The following is a 22,755-nucleotide window of genomic DNA, read 5'->3' as shown; positions in this document are numbered from 1 at the left end:
AATGAAATAATATCTCAAATAAGCGAAGGGAATCCCAACTATTTTCTCAAGTTAGTTTTAGAACATAGAATAGTACAACACAGTACAGGCCCTTCAGCCCACAATGTGCCAACCCTCAAATCCTGCCTCCCATATAACCCCCCACCTTAAATTCCTCCATATACCTGTCTAGTAGTCCCTTAAATTTCACTAGTGTATCTGCCTTTATCACTGACTCAGACAGTGCATTCCACGCACCAAACACTCTCTGAGTAAAAAACCTTCCTCTAATATCCCCCTTGAACTTCCCACCCCTTAACTTAAAGCCATGCCCCCTTGTATTGAGCAGCGGTGCCCTGGGGAAGAGGTACTGGCTGTCCACTCTATCTATTCCTCTTAATATCTTGTATACCTCTATCACGTCTCCTCTCATCCTCTTTCTCTCCAAAGAGTAAAGCCCTACTCCCTTAATCTCTGATCATACTGCATACTCTCTAAACCAGGCAGCATCCTCTGTACCCTTTCCAATGCTTCTACATCCTTCCTATAGTGAGGCGACCAGAACTGGACACAGTACTCCAAGTGTGGCCTAACCAGAGTTTTATAGAGCTGCATCATTACCTCGCGACTCTTAAACTCTATCGCTCGACTTATGAAAGCTAACACCCCATAAGCTTTCTTAACTACCCTATCTACCTGTGAGGCAACTTTCAGGGATCTGTGGACATGTACCCCCAGATCCCTCTGCTCCTCCACACTACCAAGTATCCTGCCATTTACTTTGTACTCTGCCTTGGAGTTTGTCCTTCCAAAGTGTACCACCTCATACTTCTCTGGGTTGAACTCCATCTGCCACTTCTCAGCCCACTTCTGCATCCTATCACTGTCTCTCTGCAATCTTGGACAATCCTCTACACTATCCACAACACCACCAACCTTTGTGTCGTCTGCAAACTTGCCAACCCACCCTTCTACCCCCACATCCAGGTTGTTAATAAAAATCACGAAAAGTAGAGGTCCCAGAGCCAATCCTTGTGGGACACCATTAGTCACAACCCTCCAATCCGAATGTACTCCCTCCACCATGACCCTCTGCTTTCTGCAGGCAAGCCAATTCTGAATCCACCTGGCCAAACTTCCCTGGATCCCATGCCTTCTGACTTTCTGAATAAGCCTACCGTGTGGAACCTTGTCAAATGTCTTATTAAAATCCATGTAGATCACATCCACTGCACTACCCTCATCTATGTGCCTGTTCACCTCCTCAAAGAACTCTTGTCAGACTTGTTAGACATGATCTGCCCTTCACAAAGCAATGCTGACTGTCCCTCTCTGATCAGACCATGATTCTCTAAATGCCCATAGATCCTATCTCTAAGAATCTTTTCTAACAGCTTTCCCACCACAGACATAAAGGCTGATTTATACTTCTGCATCAAGTGTACGCCGTAGGATGACGTGCACCTCCCCAAAAATGTAACTCGCGCGTCGTGGCGACGCAGACAGCAACAACTGTGATTGGTCCGCTTGGTAGCATTGCATTTCCAGTTGTTTTTCTCCGCCGTGTCTGTACGCTGATGCTAAATAAATGGTTGGAGACGATGAACCAAATCGTCAAATCTACCTGCCGACATCCGAAAATATTTGAATGCATTTCCTTGTCCGTGTCTCTCACGAAGAAACTCAACACAGTGGCATAGAAACCCCACCGCCAACTAGCGTTTTGGCGGCGAATTGCAGAGTGATGCATACACAACTACGCATGCTCACTATGGCGTAGGGCTACGCAAAAGTATAAATCAGGCCTAAGGCGTAGCCTGTATGCACAAGTATAAATCAGCCTTTAGGCTCACTGGTCTATAATTACCCGGACTATCCCTACTACCTTTTTTGAACAAGGGGACAACAATTCACTTCCCTCCAATCCTCCGGTACCATTCCCGTGGACAACGAGGACATAAAGATCCTAACCAGAGGCTCAGCAATCTCTTCCCTTGCCTCGTGGAGCGGCCTGGGGAATATTCCGTCAGGCCCCAGGGACTTAACCATCCTAATATATTTTAACAACTCCAACACCTCCTCTCCCTTAATATCAATATGCTCCAGAATATCAACCTCACTCATATTGTCCTCACCGTCATCAAGTTCCCTCTCATTGGTGAATACCGAAGAGAAGTATTCATTGAGGACCTCGCTCACTTCCGCAGCCTCCAGGCACATCTTCCCACCTTTATCTCTGATCGGTCCTGCCTTCGCTCCTGTCATCCTTTTGTTCTTCACATAATTGAAGAATGCCTTGGGGTTTTCCTTTACCCTACTCGCCAAGGCCTTCTCATGCCCCCTTCTTGCTCTCCTCAGCCCCTTCTTAAGCTCCTTTCTTGCTACCCTATATTCCTCAATAGACCCATCTGATCCTTGCTTCTTAAACCTCATGTATACTGCCTTCTTCCACCTGACTAGATTTTCCACTTCACTTGTCACCCATGCTTCCTTCACCCTACCATTCTTTATCTTCCTCACCGGGACAAGTTTATCCCTAACATTCTGCAAGAGATCCCTAAATATCGACTGCATGTCCATAGTACACTTCCCTGCAAAAACATCATCCCAATTCACACCCGCAAGTTCTAGCCTTATAGCCTCATGATTTGCCCTTCGCCAATTAAAAATTTTCCTGTCCCCTCTGATTCTATCTTTTTCCATGATAATGCTAAAGGCCAGGGAGCGTGGTCATTGTCCCCCAGATACTCACATGTTTTTGTTCTCCAAGAGTTGTCCCAAATAAACTGCTGCCCCAATTAACCAATGGCCCAAATAACCAGAATCCACAGAATATGAAGTATAGAGCAAGAAAGATGGGCTTTTGGCTTTGTCTGGCCTGGTAGAATTCAATTTGATAAACTTGATTTCTTTATATTTGAATGAGCAGTGTCTTGTTACTATTCTAAGATTGCAGCTATGATTGGTACCTAGATTGTCGATGCTGAGAGAACCGAATGTAGCAACATCTAATCCTGCCCGCATTCTCTCATACAATTTACTGAGTTGTAATTTGGACTTTTTTTTCCTTCATGATTAAGTTACCTTTCTTATACAAGCACCGAGTCAGTCCTAATATCTGCATTGCCAGGCTGGTTTATCTGACATGGTAATTTTGTAAACTTGCATTTTCATCAAAAAATTAATAACCGCATATTTCCTAAATGTGCTTTGGTGAAAACTTTTGTGCATTTCCTCGTGAAACTTGAAGCTAGCTCAAGAACAGACTGCTAAATAAGGCAGATTTCTAGTGGCACATCATTGTCTTAACTAGGTATTAATAATTGTCGTTTGAAAATATATACATCAATGTTTCAGATGAAGATGATTCCATCTCCCAGGCATCCACAACAAAGGACAATAGCCACAACAGTAGCTTTGAGCTAATTGGATCAATGATTCCTTCATATCAACCAATTAACAAACAGCCTGGCAGATTTGGAATTGCTATGCACGGAGGATTCCGATCACCATCACCTAACCTCTTTAATCCAAATAGTCAGTTCAAAACAAGCTTCATTAGTTCAGCATCAAAGGTAAGTTTGAGATGTAAATTCAGATTTATCAACTTGTTTTTTTACAGTTATTGATCTCCTGGATTGTAGGGCTATATTATAAATCTTGAATTCTCCAATGCTAGCTGTTACAAAGACGAACGAGTACATTTTTCATAAGGCTACAAATTGGTCTAATTGCCCCAAAACAGAAAAAAAAGTGAGGTTATTTTTACTGTTAGGAAAGACCAACTAAAACACTGGCATTAAAAGTTGTGCCTTTAAAACTAAAATAGCAACTATTTTGTACATCTAGTGGTACATTAAACTAAACCTTGCTGAGCAGACAAAAAATTGAAATTAATGTTTGTCATCATGTGGTAAAAGGCTATGTTCTCTTAGGTGGGGTAATGAGTACTGTACATGCTATTTATAGCGAAAATAAAATTATCAATGCATTTTTATGCCATCAGAGTTCTGGGAAGTTGTCTGAGCCTTCTATGCCAGTAGAAGATTCACAAGACTTGTACAATGCATCTCCAGATCCCAAAAATTCAGCTGGTGAATCTCAGTTCAGGTTCTCTCTTGAAGATGAAACACAAAGTCAGTTACTTGATTCAGATGGGTAGGTGCTATGTTCATTCAAAAGGTCAGAGTTGGGAGAATACAAGTTTTTAAGTTAATAATTTACTCTTGCTTGGAGTGTGGAATTTTACCTATTGTATATTGAGATACAAGTCATTGAAACAACAATGTTTAAGTTCTTGAATTTAGCTGTCCCATACCATTTTGAATAGCTTTTCTGTTATTTTGGAATCTATAAAGCATCTGTTGTGTAGTGAAGTCATGAATATCTTCTCTGATTTTTGCCTTGTATGAAGAATTATATTTTTAAACTTCAAGGTAGTTATTATGATATTGCAGAACCTCTGAAATTGTATTTGGTTTAACTAGGTTTCTGAATGTGGGTCATCACAGCAATCAGAGGCAGCCATTAAAGCGACAACTGATCTTGGACAGTATGGATGAAAACGCAATGGATGCCAACATGGGAGAGTTGTTGGGCCTTTGTTCAGGAGAATTTAAATCTCAAAATCTTGATACACTAAAAGAAAACAAAGAAAAAGAAAATATCGATGAGCTGCTTGGACTTTGCTCTGGCAAATTTATTTCTCCAGGTATGCTCTTGTAATTTTAACTTAAATTCTACATGCATAGAGAAGAACCTGGTGTGTGTATTATACTGATAGTCTTCTGCTTATTTTCGCACAGGGTAATTGGGTAGGTGTGAACTTGAAATGAGAAAAATCTAGTGCAGTCATTCCTTGAGGAGGGGAAGGATGGGATTTGAGGAAGCATATTTTCATCAAATGCTGTTTGTAATTTTGGACTAGAGGCAGCATAAGAAGGCTTAATGATTAAGAGAAGTGCTGTAGCAGATGGGACCATAGGTCAAATGCTGGATGTAAATAAGTACTTGATGGTTGGACAGAAACAGTGGAATGAAGGCCCTGCTTTCATGCTATAGGACTCTCACTCAATTTATGAAAAGGTATATTCTTTGGAAGTATTTTGCTGTGTGAAGCGATGCAAAATTCAACCAGGCTGGTGAAGTATTTTATGGACATCTTTGGATAAGGTGATTAATATGTGCAGATATTGATAGTTTATTCATAAAACTAAAAAAAAATTAGCTTAGTCAATTGAAGATGCATTCAATTATCTTACAGCAGAAATTTGTAAATTAAGCAATTACTCTTATCATTTGGATTTATTTTTAAGTGTTTCTTTCACTCTACAGCAGATTCATTGTCTTCCATCACTTCTACTGTAAAGCAACAAAAAGACACAACCACAGTATCCGATGATCCTATGAATGAGGTGCTGGCACTTTGCTCAGGCTCTTTTCCAACAGACAGGTAATCTTTTCATTTCTGCAAAACGGTATTAATTGGAACTTTGGTAGTTTTGCATTTGTTTCAATATGCCTTTTGAAATATTTCTAGAATGAAAACTACTTTTTATTATCAGTTTAATTTCTATCCTCCGTCTAGGGAAGGTGATGAAAATGAAGATGATCAATTTCAGCTGCTAACTGATGATGAAGTTTTTGAGAATGAGGTGAGAGAATGTATGAATTCTGGTCAAAAAGTAATCTGATAGGTTCTACTTGTCAAAAAATAGATAAGAATGCCATGTAGTAAGTGTTGCTGAAGAAAAGCTGATGTCAAATTTCTCTAATTAGGATGATGAAAGTGAAGATGAAGAAAAGAAAGAAGGTGAAGAAGAGGAAGATGAAGAGGAGCAATTGGCTCAACAAATAAAGAGAAAAAGCAAATTGTGAGTGTATCCCGCGTTTTATTTTTTTTCTTCCTACTAAGTCACAGCTGTGCCTTTGTAAATGTTCTGTGTTTTTCCAAAATGTATCATTTTCATTGAAATATTGCAGTGTCTGTTTTCTAAGTTTTGGACAAACAATGGCTGTCAACAATGATCTACCACATTCTTCCCAACCATTGTTCCAACTACTCAAATTGTTTTATTTCTTCTGAAGAAATTGGAATCTTATCCTGGTGGTTGTATAAAAATATAAAGTAGATTATTCACTGTTTCAGTTACCACAACCCAAATATGACTAGATTGAAATTATTTGAATAGAAAACTGGGAGACTTTGTAGAAGATGAGGCTGAACTTTCTGGCAGCGACGTGGCAAGTGATGAGGAATACGATGCAGAATCTGACGACTACGAAGAAGAGGAAATCGAGGAAGAACTGCCATCAGATGAAGAACTGCAAGAGCAAGTCAACAAAATTCACATGTGAGTCTTCACAGACAAACAATATTAATTTTATCTGGGATCTTGGTTTTGGTTGAAGTAATTGAAATATTTAATCCGATCTAATTTTAGAACTTTGGTGCTACCTTAACAAATACTATATATGCACTGCCTTTAAATTGCATGAGTAGTTGATTTTGTTCAATTTAAAAAAAAACTGCTTTTAAGAGTGAAAGATCTTGTTATTTAATAACTCAAATGTCAATTGTAGTTGACCAAAGAACAATAAGTAGAATCATTAGCCTGTAAGTCGAAGTAGATTTGCCTTAAATTTGAATTTGTATTAGGTGACTCTATCAGCATGTACTCTTGTACACAAATACTTCTGCAGATTGTAGAAGGTGGGCAGATGAAATGGTAAAGAACACGCCTTCATGGGCATAAAATACTAAAGTTGGGACAAAATGAGCAACTTTATAAAGAACTGTTTCAACAGCACTTGAGGTTAACTGTGTGTGGTTTGTGTTGACTCGCAAAAGGAAGGAGACAGTTCAGCTGGTGAAAATGCAGAGGAAGTTTACTGGAAAATGCTTGGATAGAGAACTTTTGTTTAAGGCAGGGGTCCCCAACTTGATGTCTACAGACTCCTTGGTTAATGGTAGGGGTCCATAGCATAAAAAAATTTTTGGAAACCCCTGGTTTAAGGAGAAATTAGATCAGTTTTTTTTCCTTTCTGGAGTGAAGGTGCTAAAGGGTGACATGATAGGCATGTGTATGAGATCATAAGAGGTATAAATAGAGAAGATAATCCATCTATTTCCAAAGCTGTGGGTATCAAAAATAACACCATAAGAAAAAGGAGCAGAATTAGGCCATTTGGCCCATCGAGCCTGCTCTGTCATTTCATCATAGCTGATCCATTTTCCCCTTCAACTCCGTTCTCATGCCTTCTCCCCGTAACCTTGTATGCCCTGACTAATCAAGAACCTATCAACCTCCATAATATACTCAATGACTTGGCCTCCACTGCTGCCTGTGGCGACAAATTCCATAAATTCACCACCCTCTGACTAAAGAAATTCCTCCTCATCTCTTGTTAATGAACACCCCGCTATTCTGAGGCTGTGCCCTCTGGTCCTAGACTTCCCCCCACTATAGAAAGCATCCACTTCACATACACTCTATGTAAGCCTCTCAAAATTCCCCTCCCCCAATTCTTCTAAATTCCAGCAAGTACAGGTCCAGAGCCTTCAAATGCTCCTCATACGCTAACCCTTTTATTACCGAAATCATTCTCATGAACCTCCTCTGAACCCTCTCCAATGTCAGCACATCCTTTCTTGGATAAGAGGCCCAAAACTGCTCCCAATAGTCCAAATGAGGCCTCACCAGTGCTTTATAAAGCCTCAACATTACATCCTTGCTTTTATATTCTAGACCTCGTGGAATTAATGCTAACATTGCATTTGCTTGCCTAGCCATCTCAACCTGCAAGTTAAACTTTAGCACACGGAATACCAAGTCCCTTTGCAGCTCAGGTTTTTGCATTTTCTCCCTGTTTAGAAATTGGTCTATACTTTTGTTCCTTTTATCTAAAGCGCATGGCCAAGCTCTTCCCAACACTGTATTCTTTTTGCCATGTCTTTGCCCATTTTCCCAGTCTGTCCAAGTCCTTTTGCAGTCTCCTTGCTTCCTCAACATTACCTGTCCCTCCACCTATCTTTGTATCGTCTGCAAACCTGGCCCCAAAGCCATCGATTTCATCATCCAAATCATGGCATACTGTATAACGTACAAAGGGGTCCCAACACCGACCCCTGTGGAATACCACTAGTCACCCGCAGCACTCAGAAAAGGCTTCCTTTATTCCCACTTTGCCTCCTGCCCATCAGCCAATGCTCTATCCATGCTAGTATCTTTCCTGTAATACCATGGGCTCACTGCTTGTTAAGCAGCCTCAGTGCGGCACCTTGTTAAAGGCCTTCTGAAAATCCGAGTACACAACATCCACAGATTCTCCTTTGACTATTCTGATTGTTATTTCCTCAAAGAAGACTAACAGATTTGTCAGGCAAGATTTTCCATTAAGGAAACAATGCTGACTTTGGCCTATTTCATCACGTGCCTCCAAGTACATTGAGACCTCATCCTTAACAATCGACTCCCAACATCTTCCCAACTACTGAGGTCAGACTAACTGCCTATAACTTTCTTTCATCTGCCTCCCTCCCTTCTTGAAGAGTGGAGTGATATTTCAACTTTTCAGTTCTCCGGAACAGTGTCAGAATCTATTGTTTCTTGAAAGATCATTACTAATGCCTCTACTATCTCTTTCCTGCCTCTTTCAGAACCCTAGGGTGTAGTCCCATCTAGTCCAGCTGAGTTATCTACTTTCAGACTTTTCAGCTTCCTAAGCATCTTCTGTTTAATATTAGCAGTGCACCCACTTCTGCCCCCTAACATTCTCAAACTTCTAGCATACTGCTGCCTGAGTTCCACAGTGAAGGCGGATGCAAAATACTTAGTTTGTTGGCTTTCTCCATGTCCCTCGTTACTACCTCCCCAGCGTTTGATGTCTACTTTGGGCTCTCTTACACTTTATATAGCTGAAGAAACTTTTTGTATGCTCTGATATTATTGGCTAGCTTACTTTCATGTTTCATCTTTTCCCCTATGGCTTCTTTAGTTGCCTTCTGTTGGTTTTTAATTAAAGTGCAATTGTTTAAGGTGAGAGAAAGCAGCTTTAAAGGGTATTTAATGAGGATTTTATTTAAACTCCGAAAGCTGTTGATATCTGGAACTGGGCTGATCGAGGATGTGGTAGAGTCAGATACAATCACTATGTTTAGGAAACATTTGGATAGACAGTTATACAGGTAAGGCTGAGAATGATTTGGACCTGATGTGGGCAACTGGGATTAGTGTGAATAGTCTCATGAAGGTCGATACGGATGTGGTGAGCTGAAGCGCCCATTTCTGCAGTGTGCAACTTGAACTCTATGCACAGTTCATGTCCCCATAACTATGAATGTAAAAAATTCAAGTCAGATTTCCAGTTATATTCTTTTCCATTCAATCTAAATTCTCCCAGAAATCTTGTTTGCTACTTTGAAATGTATCCTTGGTCAGTAATTTCTCTATTTTAGTTTGAAATAATAGCATTTAATTAGACCGAAGCTTATAATTTAAAATAACATTTTGCTTGCTTCGTATTTAATTGGGAGTGCTGAATGATTAATTTAAAGAATTCAGCTTTTAGTAGCAGTCTGACATTGAACTTGAGTCAATCTAAACAAATTATTCCAGAACTCCAGAAACAGACTTATTCTAACAAGTCTTCAGACCAAGGCTTATTTTATCATGACTTTAAATTCCATACCCCACCATAAAGTTCATATAGAAGGCTAGGGGCGAAGAAGAAAGATATGCCAGTGGGACACTGACCTCTACCTTGCTGAGGCCAGGCTGGAAATCTCAGACACCTCCTCTAACCTATCCCTTGAAGAGGGCACCACTTTGGACCATCGGAAAACTTGTTTCTGACACCATCACTGACCTCATCAACTCTGGAGACCTCCCATCCACTGCCACCAAACTTACCCTGCACTGCTTGCTTTTACTTCTTACCTAAGATCCACAAACCAGACTTTCTGGGTAGGCCCATTGTCTCTGTGTGCTCCTGCCCCACTGAACTCATGTCCACATAGCTTGATTCCATTCTCCTTCCCCCCGCCCCCCAATACATCTGCAACACTTCTTATGCTTTTGATCTCCTCAGTAACTTCCAATTCCTGACTCTTACTGCCTCATTTTCACCATGGATGTCCAGTTTCTTAGTAACAGAACCAACCAGTTCCCCTCCTCCACCACCCTCTTCCATCTGGCAGAACAGGTCCTTGCCCTCAATAATTTTTCCTTCGGCTCCCCCCACTTTCTCAAGATTCAAAGGGTGGCCATGGACTCCTGCATGTGCCCCTGCTATGCCTGCCTTTTCGTTGGCTACGAAGACGGTCCATGTTCCAAGCCTTCCCCAGTAATATTCCCCAACTCACCTCCACCACATTAATGACTACATTGGTGGTGGTTCATGCACCCATGCTGAGTTTGTCAATTTCATCAACTTTGCCTTCAACTTCCAGCTTGCCCTTAAATTCACTTGGTCCATTTCTTACACCTCCCTCCCCTTTCGTGATCTCTCTGTCTCCATCTCTGGAGACAATTGTTAACCGTCATTTTTTTATAGACCTACCCATTTCCACAGCTATCTTGATTCTACCTCATTCCACCCTTTAAAAATGCTATTTCCTTTTCTCAGTTCCTTCATCTCCGCCACGTGTTCCCAGGATGCTTTCTTTTCCAGGACATCAGAACAGAATTTCCCTTCCTCCACCATTGATGCTGCCCTCACCTGCATCTCCTCCATTCCCCACTCACCCCGTCTTTCTGCTGCCTTAATGGTAATAGAGTTCCTCATGTCCCATGAGTCTTCACATCCAACACATTATTCTCTGCAACTTTCACCCTTCTTCACTAGAGGGATCCTACCACCAACATGTCTTTATCTCTTCTTTCTCTTCTCTCCCTACCCACCCTCTTTCTGCAGAGATCACTCCCTCCATGATTCCCTTGTCTACATGTCCCTCCCCGCAAATCTCTCTCCCGGCACTTATCAGTGCAAGCAGCCAAAGTACTACTCCTGCCCATTCACCACCTCCCCTACTCCCCTACTTCCATTCAAGGCTCTAAATAGTCCTTCCAGGTGCGACAACACTTCACCTGCGAACCTGCTAGGGTTGTCTGTTGTATCTTGTGCTCACGATGCAGCTTCCAGCGTAAACTGGGGGAGTGCTTCATCAAGCACCTTCGCTCCATCCGCCAAATGTTTTAATTCCAATACATATTCCTGTTTTGATATATTGGTCCACGGCCTCCTCTTGTGGCATGATGAGGCCATCCTCGGTGTATTTCATCTGCATAGTCTGACTTGATGGCATGAGTATTGATTTCTTCTGGTTTTCTTAAAAAAAAAACCCTCCCCTTCCCCTCTTCTATTATTCCCCACTCTGGCCTCTTGCCTCTTCTCAGCTGCCTATCACCTTCCTGTGGTGCGCTTCCTCCTTCCCATTCTCCTACAGTCCATTCTCCTTTCCGATCAGAATCCTTCCTCTATCACTTTCTAGCTATCCTCCTTCCCATCTCCCCACCTTTTTTATTCTGGCATCTTTCCCCTCCCTTTCCAGCCCTGAAGGGGTGATTCACCTGAAGCATTGATTGATTGTTCATTTCCATGGATGCTGCCTAACCTGCCGAGTTCCTCCAGCATTTTGTGTGTTGCTTCGGATTTCCAGCACCTGCAGAATCTCTTGTTTAAAGTATACCAATTTTTTATTTATTCTCAACCTTTTGCTGCTGGAGTACAGCTGGATGGGAATATAGGTTTGATTGATTACTTATCTCTTTTCCTTCCTCCACCACAATTCCTCCCCTAACCCTTCGCAGGAAGGTGTTGATGGATGATGATAAACGACAGCTGCGTCTTTATCAGGAACAATACTTGGCCGATGGGGACCTGCACAATGATGGACCAGGACGTGCACGAAAATTCCGTTGGAAGAATATTGGTGAGCTTCAAAGTAATTTTTTTCAAGTACAATCTATATTTTGGTATTTTTTCCCTTTTAAGTAAGCTGTCAGTATTTCACGTATTTATTCTCGGTTTATCTCAAGTTCATAAGTTATTCAGCACGGTTATAAAAATAATTTAAGATTTTATATCAATAACTTGAGTTTGGTAATGGAGTAATGTTTATGTGTTTTGGTAGCACTGGGTCTATTAATCCCGTGGAATTTGTTTTTTATATACAACTCAAACTTTAGTTGACTTTATAAGTAGATTGTCAGTTGTAGTTTGAATTAATTTTAATTTCTGCTTACAATAGTAGACACAGCGTTCAAGAGTCCGAAAATTATGTTGCATTTATTATAAACCTCTGGTTAGGCCATTTCTGGAATTTGCATTCGTGGTCACCATGTTAAAGGAAAGATGCAGAGGCTTTGGAGAGGGTGCAGAAGAGGTTTACTGAGAAATTTAGGATTAGAGGCTATAAGTATAGGTTGGGCAAACTAAGGTTGTTTTCTCCGGAGCAGCGAAGCTGAAGGGAGATCTCAGCGAGATTTGTAAAATTGTGAGATGCATAGATAATGTAGAGAAGTATCTTTTTCCGAGGATCAAAATGTCTATTAGAAAGCACACATTTACGGTGAGATGGGGCAAGTTCAAAAGTGATTATGTGGGGTAAGTACTTCTACACAAAGTGGTGAGTGAAGGAGGCAGAGTACATTAAACCTGGGTTCTTCGATGGGGGCATGAATATGGAGGGATATGGACCATGGCTGAAGGGATTAGTTCAATTAGACAGCATTAGCTTAATTAGGTACAACATCGTGGGCTGAAAGGCGCATTCTTGTGATGTACTCATCCATTTTCTATGGTTAAGGTTTATGTTTTTTATTTTTGTAGGAAGGAATTAAGGTAGTGCATGTTTGTCAGAGACATTATTATTGTTATTATTACTACTATTGTTGTTGACCAACAAGCATTTCAGATCTGAGACATTAGTGAGCCAGACCATATCATGGTATGGTCTTAAGTTCACAATGTCCCAGTTGATAATGTCCCTGTGGAAAGGCAGATAGTGAAGAGAGCTAAATCTGAGGAGTTCTTCACTTGTTCAAGTCGGTGTTTGTATTTTCAATCTCTCATAAATTTAAAGTGCCACCCAGGTGTAATTTGATAAAATTCCCACAGTGCTCTGCTTTACATATCCTTGAACATTAATCTCTGAAAATTATTCACTTTTGTAGATTAATGTTTACTCTTTTCTTTGTTCTGCAAAAATGTAAGTACTCTTCTAAAATAAAATAAACCTCACTGCTACTCTGTGGAAATGAAAAGATCATTAAGTTTGTTTAAGAAAGCCATTATGATTGGCCTCTCATTTCCACTATTGTAAGTGTCCTGTTAATTCATTTTAATTTTTATTATTTCATCTTGAGCACTTAATTTTCATATTGAGTATGTAAGATTAAAAATTGATTTTGGTCTTATCTCCACCAGAAAAATTTTGTAAGCTGGGAAAGCAACCAAATTAAGTTAGGGGTGCAGGAAGCCAATCTTAATGTTTGCTTGGGTGGTAGTTTTCCTGTAAAGTGCTGTTGAGTGAATTTTAAAATGTACAAGAAAATGTGATTTGCCTAAATAAATAGCAAATTTTAACAAAATGGCATAACCTGATTTAAAGGATCTTCAGAAAACTCAGTGATTTACAGGAAAACGTTTTGTATTTTCAATAAATGGAAAATAATATTGGAAGGATCATGAACAATAAACAGATAATGAGTACGTAAGATCTTCTGCGTGTAACACGCATGAAAGAAATGAATCTCTTGGGCAATTCTATATCATCCTTCCATATTCTCTTTACTACATTCACATCCAGAAGCACCGTGCATCTGCTCAGCATGTCAGTCTGGTGTAGCGCTGTGTTTCTGGCTGGCTGCAACACACTTCACCCTAAATCTTGATTATATCTAAATTCCACATTGAATGTTTATAAATGTGTTGTTTCAGACGATTCTTCACATGTTGACCAGTTTCATGGAGATTCTGAGGATGAAACAAATGAAGAGGAAGCAGATGAGGCAGAAGCAAAATGGCGGAAAGATCGGTTTGAACGAGAGCAGTGGCTTCGTGAGAAGGTGGTTTTTCCACTTTAGGTCTTTTATTAGATCTATTTATTTTTTTAAGAGATATTTATTATTTTGCATCCTTGTGACAACCATAATTGGTCAAGTTAACTGTTGTATAATATAAATTTTTGGATCACACTAACATGATTTGTCAGGCTGCTACATAGCTTTCATGTGGATTTGTTGGAGAGGTAGAAGGAAAGAACATGCAGAATTTTTTTCTAGTCAAAATGTATCAGATACAAAAGAATCCCAAGAGAATAAATGATTTATTTCTGCTGGCTCAAGGGTCCCTTTAAAAGGCCAAAATTCCAAAAACTACTTTACCAATGGAATCTCATAGAAGTCTCCATTTAAATTCTCTAGTCTTTCAGTTTAACAAACAATTTATTATTATATTAGACATATGGATGTTTTGGAGTGTCTGTTAAATGTACTTCTTAGATGTGTTATACCCCTAACACAGTCTTATGCTTTAAACAACGCATCAAGATAACCCATTCCTTCCATATTTTTCCTTATAATTCACAATATTGGGAGCCTCTGGGCTTGTGCTCCTTAGTAGGTATTTCTGTCTAGAGAAACTGCAAAAACCCAATGATCTAACCCAAGAGTAGTTAGTGGTAATCAAACGCTGCCATTGGTGCAATCAAGGCAAATGACTGTCACCCTTCCACTAGCCAGTCACTTTCCAGACAATGTGTATAAGTGAGAAGTACAGAGAGGAAAAAAATGTTGCATCATACTGTGAGCAATTTTAATTCAAATATTATTGGGCATTATTTTGCTGTCTAATAAGATAAAGGTAGTAGAAAATATATCATTCACAACACAAAAAAAAACACTTTTGAAATTTTAGGTGTTTGTTGGCTCAAACTACTTTTTGTATACTGAAAGAAAAAAATTTTTTAACTTTTTCAATGGATTTGTAAGTCAAATCTGGATTTCATCAGGCAGAAGTGTAATTTCTGCTCTTCCCTTCAGTCCCAGGAAGCAGATAGTGAGGAAGAGGTTGGTGAAGAAAGCCAATTCATGAAGCTGGCAAAGAAAATTACCATCAAAGCTTTACATAAAAGTACGTATATCAGTTCAACTTGATGTTCATAGCTTGTGCAAAATCAACTTAAAATTACAAAGTAAAATGTAAATACCAAATCACAAGTGAACCATTTCAGTTATGTTCTTACGTATATTTCAAGTTTCATCAAAAAAGTTGACAGGCAGAATAGACAAAGGAGAGTCAGTGGATATTGCACTTGGATTTTCAGAAGGCCACATAGGTTGCTAATCAAGATAAGGGTCTGTGGTATTACTGGAAAGGTACTAGCATAAAAGATTGGTTGACTGGCAGAAGGCAAAGAGTGGGAATAAAGGGGTTGGCTGCCAGTGGCTAGTGCTGGTTTCTTACTTTTGGATCCATTACTTTTCAGGTTATTTGTTAATCATCTGGATATTGGAATTGATGACTTTGTAGCCAAGTTTGCAGGTGATAAAAAGAAAGGTGGAGAGACAGGTGGTGTCGAGGAAGCAGGGTGTCTGCAAAAGGACCCCCTGGAAGAATGGACAAAAAAGTGGCAGATGGAATATAGCGTAGGGAAGTGTAAGGTCATGTATGTAAATAGAAGGAATAAAGGTGCAGATTATTTTCTAACTGGGGTAAAAATTCAGAAATCAGAAGTGCAAAGGAACTTGGGAGTTCTGGTGCAGGGTTCCCTAAAGATTAACTTACAGGTTGAATTGGTAATAAGGAAGGCAAATGCAATGTAAGCATTCATTTCAAGAGGACAGAATATAAAGACAAGGGTGCAGTGCTGAGGCTTGAAGACATGTTCAGATCATATTTGGAGAATTGTAAGTAGTTCTGTGCCCTATATCTAGGGAGGATGCGCTTGCATTTGAGAGGATTCAGAGGAAGTTTACAAGAATGATCCTCTGGATGAAACAGTTAATGTATGAGGAATGTTTGAAGGCTGTATTCGCTGGAGTTCAGAGGGATGAGGGAGGATTTCATTGAAACCTGGAGAATATTGAAAGGCTTGGACAGAGTGGATGTGGAGAGGATGTTTCCAGTATTGTCTTGGACTGGAGGACAACACCTCAGGATGAAGTGAACAGACCTGAGGAATTTCTTTACCTTAAGGGTGATGAATCTATGGAATTTATTGCCACAGATGGCCATGGAGGCCAAGTCATTAGGTATATTTAAATGGGCGGTTGATGGATTCTTGATTGGTAAAGGTGTCAGAGGTTATAGAGAGAAGGCAGGAGCATGAGGTTAAGAGGGAATAATAAATCAGTGATGATTGTATGGAAGAACAGACTCTGGGCTGAACAGCCAAATTCTGTTCCTGTGTCTTGTGTGTGTGCGTGAAAATGCTGAAAAATTGCGTTTGTGAATAAGACTCAATTGTATTATAAAATGTAGAATTTATGTTCTGCAAAAATTGCCATGTGTATGAGACACAGTTCTTTTTTAAAAAAATGCTAACCTAATATGTGCCATGCCTGGGTTTACAGGTAGTTCCGTGGAAGATCCAGCAAGAAAACAGCAAGAATCAGTGGGATTCAAGCCTCAAAAGTCTATTTTTTGTGTATGTAATCAATCTTAAGCAAGTATAGTCCAAATCTCAATTTTTGTTCAGAGGAAAGATGAAGTTTTTTTTTAAAGTGTCTTGATGTATTTTGAAATTACTTTGCCTCTTTACAATAGTGCAAGTGTTTATGGTTGAAAAAATTATTGATTAGATGTACAAAGATTTTTTGAATATATTTGATCCTGCAATCCTAAACTGCTAATGTCATAAATTAAGTGGAATGTGTATTTGGCTTCAATTGCTTTTATGTTTTGACAAGCCTTGGGTACCATTGTAGTGTAACAATTTCCTAATCAAAAATGAACTATTCCTTTGTTGGCTGTTTGATTGTCATTCTATCTGATCTGACACAGATATTAAGGAAACATCGAAACAGCAGATGGTACCAAGTTATGTTTTATTTTGTGTGTGTGATATATTGTGGAGTATTTGATTTTGGTTTTGTAAACCAGACTCCTAACGGAAGCAAGTTCCCCAAGATGTTCAGTATCTGCCACGTTTTAGTTGGAGTGATAAATGCATTGAGAATAAGGGTAAATATTTCCCAGTCTGGCGGTGGGACAAGGTGGGATAGGTACTATTGGGTGTGGAGCAAAAGGTGGAAAAATGTAAGGAGTGAATTCAGAAGGTGGTGTGGTTGGGTTGTCTAACTCTTAGCAAAATCTATCCTGTTAAATGATATATTTCTGTTTTTAGAAAAGTCTTAATGGTATGTTCCATATATAGGTAATTATATATAGAAAATTATGATTACAATTAAATTCTGGTCCCAATAGCACAGTAAATTTAAACCTGCTTAATTTATTTCAAATTTCAACACTCGTAAAGTTTAGACTGCTTTTGATCCATTTAAGCTATAGGAAGAAGTGTCTGAAAACACATGCTTGCCATTTTATAATAGATCATAAGGATTTCACTTTGATCCATAACTTGAGAATGAAAAGTCTGTTAACAGTAAAAAAGTTAGAGTTAGTATATTCTCTTTTTTTTAATACACAACAGAGAAAGAATGGATCTCTTCTAAACCAACCTCGAGAGGTACTACAGAAGCTAGCAGCAATATCAGATGTGAATCTAAATGCTCCTCGTGCCAACTCCCGGAATTTTGTCTTCCATACACTATCTCCAGAGAAGAATGATATGAAAAGGATAGAATCAAAGCCACAGGTAAGACTAAAAAGACAGGTGTAGAGGAAAGGTACCAATTGACTAATGCAACTATATCAAACATTAAGGAGAAATTCCAAAGGACCAATTCTGAATTTGTTCTTGAGGTAAAAAGCTGAGCAGTTTGAAGAAGTATCAGCGGGTTCATTTCGGTGATAAAGATCAAAGTTCAGTTAGGCTCTGCAAAATTGCAAGGACCAAATCGGAGAAAATTGGGGCAAGGCTGATTTTACTAGACAGAATGATTGAGTGCAAACGTCTGCAAATAACTTCTTGGAAGTATATCTATGCCAAAACAATGGTGGGTATTTTACCAAGAGTTTCAATAGATTTGAATCCACAAAGATGCACAGAGGGTGAGATAAGCCAGTCAAGGGAAGCTGATGTCAAACATTTAAAAAAAAGTCTGAATACAGGAAGTGTAAGACATTAAGAAAGCAAAGCGAGATGATGAAAAACACTGGCAGGAAAGTGCAAAGTTGTTTTGTAAGGACAAAAGCAGCAAGATGATAACTAAAACAAAAGAATGGGTCATTTCAGGAGCACAAAGGTCCTTTTGGTGGAAGATTATGAGTTTGGTAAAGTTCTTAATATTTTCTGACTACTTTTTGACTATTTACTATTTTCTGACAAAAGGACATAATGCTGATGTGTTAAGGCAAAGGAATGTAAAATACTGGATGAGATGAACAATAAAAGAGACATTAAATACACCATCATTATTGGATAAATCACCAAAAGTAAATGCAGAATTAGCAACAACTGGTCGTTCAATAAAGCCATAGCTGATCTTTAACCTCAGCAGCACTGCCCTGAGTTGGTCCACATCTCCCAATTCCCTTTGTATTTGAGTTAGAGGTTGTTAAGAATTTAGATATAGTCAGTTATTGAGCCTCTACAACTATCTGTGATAGAAAATTTCAAAGGTTCACCACTTCAGCCAGATAAATGAATGGAATTATCGGCTAGATAATGGAACTTGCCTTTTCAATACTTAGTAAATATCTACTAACCACCACTAATTCTCAGCCAAGTTACATGGAGGCAATAATGGGACTAAAAGAGGTTAGTATGAAGTAACACACATCAAAGTTGCTGGTGAATGCAGCAGGCCAGGCAGCATCTCTAGGAAGAGGTACAGTCGACGTTTTGGGCCGAGACCCTTCGTCAGGACTAACTGAAGGAAGAGCTAGTAAGAGATTTGAAAGTGGGAGGGGGAGGGGGAGATCCAAAATGATAGAAGAAGACAGGAGGGGGAGGGATGGAGCCAAGAACTGGACAGGTGATTGGCAAAAGGGATATGAGAGGATCATGGGACAGGAGGCCCAGGGAGAAGGAAAAGGGGGAGGGGGGGAAAAACCCAGAGGATGGGCAAGGGGTATAGTCAAAGGGACAGAGGGAGAAACAGGAGGCAGAGAGAAAGAATGTGTGTATATAAATAAATAACGGATGGGGTTAGAGGGGGAGGTGGGGCATTAGCGGAAGTTGGAGAAGTCAATGTTCATGCCATCAGGTTGGAGGCTATCCAGACGGAATATAAGGTGTTGTTCCTCCAACCTGAGTGTGGCTTCATCTTTACAGTAGAGGAGGCCGTGGATAGACATATCAGAATGGGAATGGGACGTGGAATTAAAATGTGTGGCCACTGGGAGATCCTGCTTTCTCTGGCGGACAGAGCGTAGGTGTTCAGCAAAACGTTCTCCCAGTATGAAGTAGATTTGGTAGCATCAGTAGGTGTAAGAGTGCTTGGTTTTGCTCTGGAACAGTATGTTAATGAAGAATAGGAGTAGACCCTGTTGGAAACCAAGTGTGTCTGCATAATTTACTCACAGTAGATCACCCCCAAGATAAAGAACACCAAATGGAATAGTTTACAAAGTATGTTAGGGTACACCACAACCTAGTTCACTGGTTAGAAACATTTGTAAAGAAAAATATTGGCCCTTAAAGTGGGAGTGGCAGTGTTGAATTCTGACGTGAAACGCTGTTTCAAGCTGTACAGAATCTTGGTAAGGCTATGCTTACCACACTGCTTTAGTTTTGGGAATGAACCTACAGAGAGTGGCTTCAGAGTGTGCACAGCCCAGATCTGCTGAATTATACTTGGTCTGGAAAGTCAAACTATAAGCAGAGCATGTGTAAACTTTAGGAAGTTGAGTATTCTAGTTGGGGTACATGATCCTAAAAATAATTTGCTTGGATATACAGGTGGCCCTTGTTTTCCGAACATTTGCTTTACGACACCTCACTGTTACGAAAGACCTACATTAGATACCTGTTTTCGCTAACAGAAGGTATTTACACTGTTACAAAAAAAGGGCAGTGCACGCCCGAACAGCCAAGCTCCAACCCCGGAACTGCATTCTAGCCGGCATTGCTTAAACACGTGCTTTACCTCGATTTATTTTGTGCATCCATTAGCAAGATGAGTTCTAAGGTATCAGAAAAGACTAAAAGAGCTCATAAAGGTGTTAACACTTAGCGTAAAACTAGACATAATTAAGCGTTTCGATTGTGGTGAACGAAGTAAGGACATTGTCCAAGCGTTGAACTTGCCTGCGTCCACCATTTGCACTATTTATACGCTGAGAGAAAGAATTTTGAAAGCTGCCAATGTTACTGTTGGTTCTGCTCGTAGCAAAGTGGTCTCTCTTAGTCCGCATCCAATAATGGATAAAATGGAAAGTCTATTGCTTAAGTGGATTGATGGGTTTACAAAGCGTGGTGTTCTGTTAAGTTTTCTTATACTTAAGGAGAAATCGGTCAGTATTTTTAATAAGCTGAACCAGAAAGCACTGGACGATGGTGATGAAAGTGTTGCGAAAGTGGAATTTAAAGGTAGTCATGGGTAGTTTGATCGGTTTCTGAGGCGAGGGCAGCTTCATAGTTTAAGCAGTGGTCCCCAACCTCCAGGCTGCGGACCAATACATTGCCGCGAAGAATGCAGTGGTGCAGCAGTAGTCGGAATGCACCCAGCACATCTCTAAGAAAGGAGCCAGAATAAACAAGCTAATTAATTAGGTGCCGCCCGGCACGTAAATGTCGGCCCAGATCAGAGGCGATTGCCAATTGCGTCAGGTGGTTATTCGTATAAGCAAATGTTTAACTGTGATGAAACTGCAGTTTATTGGAGCCTTCCCGATTCCGGTAAGTGAAACTACACTGTACATACATTATTTCTACTTTATATAGGCTGTGTATTTTTATGTGTTATTTGGTATGATTTGGCAGCTTCACAGTTTAAAGGTTACTGGAGAGAATGTTTCTGCCGAAAGTGCTTCCACAAGATTTTCACTGCGCTAGACAGTGCTGCAGAAAAGTATTTTTACTTAATATAGGCTATGTATTTATATCATTCCTGCTTTTACTACATGTTACTGTTATTTTAGGTTTTGTGTGTTATTTGGCATGATTTCGTAGGTTTTTTTTGGGTCTGGGAAGGCTCAAAAATTTTTTCCCATATTAATAAATGGTAACTGCTTATTCACTTTACGACATTCCGGCTTACGAACCATTTCATAGGAACACTCTACCTTCAGATAGCGGGGGAAACCTGTATGGATATAAACTTCAAGTAGAGAATTCCAATATTTATTGGGACATTTGGAATTTGGCTTAATTCTGGTGGCTGTATTTGTGGATAAATGGTGAGCAAACAGTGTTGAAACGTGGGCTACCCATGGTCTAACCAGTGGTTGAGGGACTGGAAGCTTTCATTGTCTGATGTTCCATTAATTGGCTCATTGTTTTTTGCTTGTGTCTCTTGAAATGGTGTATATATTTATACATTTTTTAAAATTGCCAACAAAAATAAATAATCCATTTTGTTTTGCAGACAAAAAGAAAAGCAACTGCTGCTCCAATCACCTCATTAGCAAAGCGACCACGCACTGAAAAGACACAATTAACTAGCACTCATACTAGAAGTATATTTCGATATTTAGAGAAATAATTATTGTAATTATAATATAGCTTTACTGTTATTCATTTTGTTATTGTAAATTAGATGTGTTGTGCTTGTACATGATTATAAATGCTCTTACTAGATTGTTTTATCTGAGAAATAAATACCATTTTTATAATTCTGTGGAGATCTAATTTTCACCAACTTGCACATTGATGTCTTTGGTATAAAAAAATACTTGAACACTGTTTTCCAAAGTGCTATTTTTACACTATGTATTATAGTCTGAATATATTATCCAAATATAAAGTTTTTTTAAAAATCAAGTTTCCAATGGAACAATGAAAAATTAGCTTCATGTCTACAGGGAAAACTTCATAAAGAATAAGAATAGATTTTAAACAATTATGCATTAATAGAACATAGCTGATGCCAATCTGTTTGTATAGATGGACAAGCAAATCCATAGCTATTATTTCAACAGTTCCTGGTGCCCTTGTGAAATTTTATCCTTCAAGCAACATTAACAGATTATATACGTGTTGAGTCTCTGGGTATTTTGAACCCAAATTAGTGGGTTCACTTCCTGGCTATGATGCATTATGAGACATTCTGAACATAGTATGAAAAAGGTTGTGTTGTCTTTGTTTTCCATTTGCATTGAGTCCTTTAGGTAACTAAATATAGAAGTGAAAGACATCACAGAATAAACATATTATATGTTCTCATTAGATTTTCTAAAAATGCACAGTATGTTTGAAGAATTGCATTGTAGCTTGTGCAGCACAAACTTGCTCTTGTGTGCTCTCAATGAACCTGAACCATCTCAAATTTCCCATTTTGATTTTCTATTTCACTTTTTGGTGCAAGTCGAGCCTTCCCTTAAATGTCTTCATTTTAAATTAGCAAGTCTCGTTCCCTCCATTTTGAATATGTTCCTGCTGTATTTAAATCACTGATAGTCTGGTGGAGTTATCACCACATACTAAATTTCCAAAAAGGCAAACAATTTTTCATTTCTACTTAAATCCTTCAAAAACTTTTGTTGTCT

General features: G+C 39.3%; 1 protein-coding gene across 2 annotated transcripts in view; it reads left to right on the top strand.

Moving 5' to 3' along the window:
* The window catches only part of LOC134338267 (claspin), a 57,130-nt gene extending 35,267 nt beyond the window's left edge, over positions 1-21,863 (top strand). For both annotated transcript variants that reach the window (XM_063033986.1, XM_063033987.1), the window contains 13 exons: positions 3,337-3,554; positions 3,986-4,137; positions 4,467-4,690; positions 5,314-5,431; positions 5,567-5,633; positions 5,758-5,852; positions 6,171-6,332; positions 11,790-11,911; positions 13,921-14,048; positions 15,024-15,114; positions 16,557-16,630; positions 17,636-17,800; positions 21,636-21,863. In XM_063033986.1, coding sequence (XP_062890056.1) covers positions 3,337-3,554; positions 3,986-4,137; positions 4,467-4,690; positions 5,314-5,431; positions 5,567-5,633; positions 5,758-5,852; positions 6,171-6,332; positions 11,790-11,911; positions 13,921-14,048; positions 15,024-15,114; positions 16,557-16,630; positions 17,636-17,800; positions 21,636-21,752 — 1,733 coding nt within the window. In that variant the 3' untranslated portion in view covers positions 21,753-21,863. The remainder of the gene's footprint in view (positions 1-3,336; positions 3,555-3,985; positions 4,138-4,466; positions 4,691-5,313; positions 5,432-5,566; positions 5,634-5,757; positions 5,853-6,170; positions 6,333-11,789; positions 11,912-13,920; positions 14,049-15,023; positions 15,115-16,556; positions 16,631-17,635; positions 17,801-21,635) is intronic.
* Positions 21,864-22,755: the final 892 nt, after the last annotated feature.

Source organism: Mobula hypostoma, chromosome 26 (assembly GCF_963921235.1).
Source record: "Mobula hypostoma chromosome 26, sMobHyp1.1, whole genome shotgun sequence".
NCBI classification, from domain to species: Eukaryota; Metazoa; Chordata; class Chondrichthyes; order Myliobatiformes; family Myliobatidae; genus Mobula; species Mobula hypostoma.
This window is presented reverse-complemented; position numbering and strand designations above follow the sequence as displayed.